This window comes from Sitodiplosis mosellana, unplaced genomic scaffold (assembly GCF_009176505.1).
Source record: "Sitodiplosis mosellana isolate CC-2019 unplaced genomic scaffold, AAFC_SMos_1.0 Smas_scaffold_6785, whole genome shotgun sequence".
Taxonomy (NCBI): Eukaryota; Metazoa; Arthropoda; class Insecta; order Diptera; family Cecidomyiidae; genus Sitodiplosis; species Sitodiplosis mosellana.
The window spans coordinates 1-6,351 of NW_022601936.1; the positions used below are offsets into that span (position 1 = coordinate 1).

General features: G+C 34.7%; 3 protein-coding genes across 3 annotated transcripts; all 3 read right to left on the bottom strand.

The window, feature by feature from the left end:
* Nucleotides 1–1,012: 1,012 nt before the first annotated feature.
* Nucleotides 1,013–4,022, bottom strand: LOC129579927 (XK-related protein 6-like). Its single transcript, XM_055470112.1, has 7 exons — nucleotides 3,685–4,022; nucleotides 2,520–3,609; nucleotides 2,351–2,440; nucleotides 2,081–2,286; nucleotides 1,854–2,006; nucleotides 1,729–1,777; nucleotides 1,013–1,630 (listed from the first exon to the last, which is right to left on the bottom strand). Exons 2-7 carry the CDS (start codon nucleotides 2,792–2,794, stop codon nucleotides 1,174–1,176), a joined length of 1,230 nt encoding a protein of 409 aa, XP_055326087.1. The 5' UTR covers nucleotides 2,795–3,609; nucleotides 3,685–4,022; the 3' UTR covers nucleotides 1,013–1,173.
* Nucleotides 3,309–3,740, bottom strand: LOC129579929 (protein POLR1D-like). The gene is made up of 2 exons (XM_055470114.1): nucleotides 3,685–3,740; nucleotides 3,309–3,609 (listed from the first exon to the last, which is right to left on the bottom strand). The coding sequence occupies exons 1-2, from the start codon at nucleotides 3,738–3,740 to the stop codon at nucleotides 3,309–3,311; spliced, it is 357 nt and encodes a 118-aa protein (XP_055326089.1).
* Nucleotides 4,023–4,146: 124 nt separating the features above from the next.
* Nucleotides 4,147–5,070, bottom strand: LOC129579928 (uncharacterized). Its single transcript, XM_055470113.1, has 3 exons — nucleotides 4,812–5,070; nucleotides 4,487–4,744; nucleotides 4,147–4,423 (listed from the first exon to the last, which is right to left on the bottom strand). Exons 1-3 carry the CDS (start codon nucleotides 5,022–5,024, stop codon nucleotides 4,367–4,369), a joined length of 528 nt encoding a protein of 175 aa, XP_055326088.1. The 5' UTR covers nucleotides 5,025–5,070; the 3' UTR covers nucleotides 4,147–4,366.
* Between the last annotated feature and the right edge of the window lie 1,281 nt (nucleotides 5,071–6,351).

The window sequence follows — 6,351 nt, forward strand, 5'->3', positions numbered from 1 at the left end:
ATTCAAGTTATATTCTACTTAGATGTAAAAAAATATGAGATTTGCATGAGTGTTGAATGTCATTCAATGCCACTAAGCAACATCTCTCTCCGGCTATACGGCAAACAACAGAACCAACACTGAACATGAAAATGACATGTTCAATTATGTTTGTTTCGTTAGTTTCAACTGTGCCGCTACGAGAGGTCACTTTTGTCGTTTCTTGTTGTTATTTTACATGTAAAATCTATGGTATTAGGCGAGGATGGAAATTTGCATACCCATTCTTGCCATTTAGCCGTTTTAAATGGTATGTGATAATCTCCATGTGGTTGTAATGGAATCTCAGTTAGTGGATACGGTAGCTCTTTGTTGAAACTTTCATAAAACAAGTTCACCAGCGTCCCTGCTTCTCGCCCTGCACGATTCGCTTCTTTCTTAGTAAGCCGTAATAAAGCACGCGCTTGCTTTACACGTTTTTTTTTCCATCCATTTTTCTAAAATTGAACTCAATTTAAATTTCAATTAATTTCACTGGATTTCTTACGATGGGCAGAATGTACACAACAATCATACAGCAAATGTAGTTACTATTCTCACTAATGACTTGAAAAAAAAACTGAACACAAAGGACAATGCACTCACAAAAATGACAAGCAGTAGTAGCATAAAATGAATTGTAGAGACAAGTGATTAAGCAATGGCTGGATGACGCATATCGTTGAGCAGGTAAGATGAGCTTGTTTGATCGTCATCTATACGTACATAGAAAACTAAACCGGCCCGGATAAAAACAGTAAATAATTATAAATGAACTCCTTGTCTTTGTAAATTCTCTCAAATTGCAATCCTTTTTATAGAGAAATCTTATTGAATGAATTTGTCATAGTAAATTACATCAATTGCATTTGAAATACTGTAGGTTATGATCACCACCTTAAAAACGGTGTAATAAATTTGTTTAATCTTCCATTCTTGCCGAATAAGTGGCTTCAATTCACTTGTAACCAAAGAATTCAAAAAATATCAGACATTTGTACTATGGTCTTTATTTCATTTCAAGAAGTTTGTTCGTTCGTTACAATTAGTTTTCCTATCAAAAATACTGTCGAATAATACAGAATATGAATGATGATGATGTCAATACAAGACATGTGTCTTCTGTTGGATGCTCCGGCTCCAATGCACGTGAGACTATGCTGTCGATACTGGTGCGGCTGGATCAGCTGACGATGAAAATATCTGCATTTCTTTTTCTCTTTCTTCATCGTGGTATATGCGACGGCTCACCAGATTTGGGTGAAACCATAAATAGTAGAGTACCATGAAAAATACACCCACAATGAATGGAACGATTGACATAATGCACAGGATAAGGAAATAGTCTTCTTGTTTGTCTTCTTCTTTCGAGAATGTCACATAGAGAACCACACAAATGATATTTTCCAGAAAGCAAATCGAATAGAATGTGGCGTAACGATAGCGAGTCGGTCGTGCTTTTGGCAGAATATAATTGAAAATGAACACAAAGCCCAAAATGAGCGAGAAAAACAAACTGTGAATCAATGAATTCGAACAGAATGGTGACCGATCGAAAATGAATACCCATAGTCCCATTAGGATTGCATGAATTGAGAAACACAGCAATGTCCTGTAAAAAGAAAATTTAAATTATATAATTTCATAGTGATTAAATTCGGTTTAAATATCACAAAAACCGTAGTATTGAGATATTTTGGGTATACGTACAGCTTTGGAAACAAACTCGCTACTATCGCTATGGATAAAATTCGAGATACTAGAATCGGAGATAAGAAAGACGGAAATGAAATCAGTAATTAAATGGAATGCAAATATGATTCAGTGAATTTTACCAGTAATGGTTAAATGCCAACTCGACTGCACAATGCTTCCAATCCATGAAATGTTAATTTTATCCAATTGAGATAGTCGAATACAGCGATGATATGAAGCGATACACCAAGCCATGCTAAACATTGAACTGCACAAGCTTAACATTTGTGGAGCTAAAAATTCAAACATTTGCATTAAATTTTAGATGTATTCAAACGACGGTCCAAATTATGCTATTAATACTTACTGCTGATTTTCTCTTCTCCAGACAAAATAATCGAAATTTGGAGTATTTTCTGCGGAGCTGCCTCTAAGAAACATTCGAATATTCTCACAAGAGCCACATCACTGTCTTCATTGACTAGCCGGGCATACCACTTCTTCTGCTCTTCTCGATCATTTCGAAATTCGGCTCGCTTACATTTCAGCGTGTAAATCAGTGTTTTCCAGTACCTGATTGATATTAAAGATTGCTGATTAGTTGGTCTTCTCTGTTGAATGTAGCAGATATGCTTACCGAAATACGATTGGAAAAATGATGACCGACCAAAAGATTTCGAAAATATTCAATTTCCGAATTGCTCCTTCTCTTCGATCCTCAGAATAGCTAAAGAAAGGAATTCAAAAGAGGAACACATTGGCAATCAAAGAAAAGTTCGAAAATCTATCCGATCTAATTGACTCACATCGACAATTGAAGAAACATCGTGACAAACATTGGAATGATGAAACAGCACATGGTCCATGTGAAGTGATGAACTTTGTCACCATGGAAATAATGTAATGCCAACAGCAAAGTGGAAATGATGCTCATAACGCGGCTGGCAATTGATATGATTGTAAATAAAATATCACATTTGTTCACGTCAATATCGTCGCCATCGGGTAACGCATTCAAGCTATCGAGAATATCATTGACCCGCTCTTTAAGCGTTGCGTCTGTTTCGGTGTTCACCTCCATTTTGACTGATTTACTTGCAACTAAACAACATTCAAATGAACAGCATCTTTTTTACCACAATAATTAGACTAACAAATTTGAGCATTGAGTAAAATCGTGTGTATTTATCACACATTTGTCGAGCAAAAGTATCGAGTATTCAACAAGTAACACGCTTTTTTGGCTACCACACAACACAAACAATGAAACCTTCTGTGTGCAAATGTCAATAACAACAGCAATACCAGTAGACAAATAAACATGCACTATGACAACCCGACTTGAACTCTCACATGTAGTATTGCCGTTGTTAACAACATTCTGGAATGGACCAAACGATAAACAAAACATTTCCATGTACAAAACTTTTAACGTGTTTTTTTTTTAATTTTTAATTCTTTGTTTTCTGCACCGTTTATGCATTTTTTTAAAGATTTTTTTTCTGTGTAAAATGAACTTAAAATTAGAAAAAAAGGCAAAGTTGCTTTAGAGAAATGTCCAAACTATGACAGTTGGTTCGAGCGAAAATTGTGGATCATCTCGTTGACGAATCTGTAGAATTCTTTTCTTTGTTCATTCTTTCGTCCGATGACTGGAATGAATGTAGTCGTGTTCCGAATTTCGGTGGCCGTTTCGAAAGTTCTTCAAATTTTCGCTTCGACTCTTTTGTATACTTGACACTAGTTCGTTCATTGTGACTCAGCACAGATCGCATTGTATTGGCCAAAAACCGTTTGTTTGTTCGTTGTGTTTTCATACGCCAACCACTCGGACCAATTTCTTCGGCCAATCTCGATGCACGCTGAGTTTCACGTTGAATCTCTTCAATGGCTCGACTAAAATTGGTAAAAATTGGAGGTAAATACCATTTGAAAATGGTGAAAAACCGATCCATTTTGCCAAACACTTACTTTGTTAAATCTACTTCACTTTCTTGGCTTTGTCCGTCTGTTTTGGCTGTAGACATTTTTGACTTTTTCGGAGAAACAGCTGTATGCTCGGTCTTGGGGGATTTTTGCTTACTTTTCAAACTTCGAAAGAATTTTTGCGCCAGCAATTGCTTCTTCTGCTCGTCAGAAGACATTTCGAGTGAATACAATGATTAATTTCAAAATCAATAATCATTCACTGAGAATTTTATTTGAGTGTTTTTTTTTTAAACAGACAAAACAAGTTTGATTTAAATATTGGAATTCGTCTATAATAATCGTCGAAGTGAGACTTGTCGACGTATTATTTTTATGTTTATTTACATGGAGCAATACGCTGGAAAGCCAATGACATTTGGCAGTTGAATGGAAAGCATTCCATTGACAGCGACCGTTTGACAGAACGAGATGGTGCTGTGTGTGCGTATACATTTGTTTCGGCATTTCAACGAGTTGAACAAGTGAAAAAAAATTGTGAAATGAATATCAATGTTGTTTGTAATTGTCGACCAAACTGTAATATTCGAATAACTGCTATGTAAGGAAATGTTGAAAAAAAAACATAATTTTCTTATGAATAAACTTGAATGACTTTTTTATTCACAATATTCCCAAAACATGTATATCAATCGAGGTAGATGAGTGTTCATAGTTTTTGTTCATTCTAATTTTCATACATATAAGTAGGTATATTATTTTCATCATAGATACACCGATCCCACTAAAATGAATCAAACTCGACTTAATAAAACGTGAATTTATCGAATTAAAATGTAAATCATACCCAGTATTTATATTCATCGCTTTTGAACGGTATGTCAAATGTTCCAGGAAAGTTTATGTATTCGTCTGACAATTCAGGCGGTTTTGAACACGCTGTTTCTACTACCAGTAAATATTCCGTAAGATCTTTACGCCACTGAAGATTATTCTCCTGATTTCTACGCTTAACTCCAGCGAATAGCTCTTGGAGCGCAGTCACTTCTGGCTCCAGACTTCTCGGTGTATCATTCCCATCTCTTCTGTAAAATCCTTCTCCCCACTTAAAGAGATAGAAAACAATTCAAGTTATATTCTACTTAGATGTAAAAAATATGAGATTTGCATACCCATTCTTGCCATTTAGCCGTTTTAAATGGTATGTGATAATCTTCATGTCGGTGTAATGGAATCTCAGTTAGTGGATACGGTAGCTCTTCGTTGAAACTTTCATAAAACAAGTTCTCCAGCGTTACTCTTTCTCGCCTTGCACGATTCTCTCCTTGGGTACTAAGCCGTACTGAAGCACGCGCTTGCTTCACACGTTGTTTCCTTTCATCCATTTTCCTAAAATTGAACTCAATTTGAATTTCAATCAATTTCACTAGATTTCCTATTATATGAACATTATTTACGCTTTCTTTATACAGTTTGACAAAGAAAATGGACATTTTATTTACGATGATTTGGAATGATGGATATTATGCATAATAAACAATGGATACAAGTGAACTTTTCACTTTTTACTAGTTCAAAATCAATAATCTTCCATTGAAAATTCTATTGAATGTTTCGAAAAGATAGAACAAATTTCATTTAAATATCGATTAGGAAAATCATCCAAATGTTGATATCTGTTGACGTATTTTTATTTACATACAGCTGGAAAGTCAATGACATTTGACAGATAAATGGAAGGTATTCCATTGACAATCATTCAATCAACAGCGTTTGCTGCAAAACGGATATCGACTGCTGTACACATTGTGCTCAAATCACAAGACTTCCGAAGTAATTTTGCGATTCCTTCGCGAATGCAAAGAATTCTTCAACCAGACAAGATCAAGATTGATCTAGGGGCCTAATCATTTTATATATAAAATTTTACTAAATAACGCGTATCCATCGTACTCATTTTTAATTTGTAGCATGTTTAATTTTTTTTAATATGTTTAATTTGTATAATTCTGTTATATTTTACTATTCTTACTGACATTATCAATTGTATTTAGCATGTTTAATGTGTCGAGGCTAAAACGAAGTGTTTAACAACGTAGATTCAATTTTGGAAGCTTTTTTGAAAGAAAAAAAAACAGATATTGTTTGAAAATGTATTATGAAAATGACAATGCTGAAAGATAAATTGTAAACCACACAATTTTAACTCAAAGAACTGACAATTTGTTCCCTGACTGATACTATTTTTTCACACGGGGTTTCTTATAGGGATATGATATATAGGACCAAATGTATTAAAATAATGAAACCTATCTGTGATTTTCAAGTTTTTATATTGTATAAACACACTGATATGTGATATAGCCATCTATTGAGCTTGTGATTTAAAAAGTTCAAACTTTATTCAGCCAGTCTCATTTGTTTACCTTACGTTTCAAATTATGGTCTAATGTTGAACTCAAAACACTCTACAACCAACATACACACAAGCGAATCCCCGTACAAAAGTCTGATTTTTACTCCTGTTAAGAGTGTATGCGTGATACTCCGTATCGGAACAAAAGATGGGAAATTTGTACGGGGATTTGCTTGTGTGTGATCTGCCTAAAGCAACCTAATGTTTTCGTCAATTTATATACTGTGGCTTCAATCTTTCATTCCAGCCGAATAAGTGACTTCAATTAAGTTTCAGATAAACTGGGATGTGGCTAG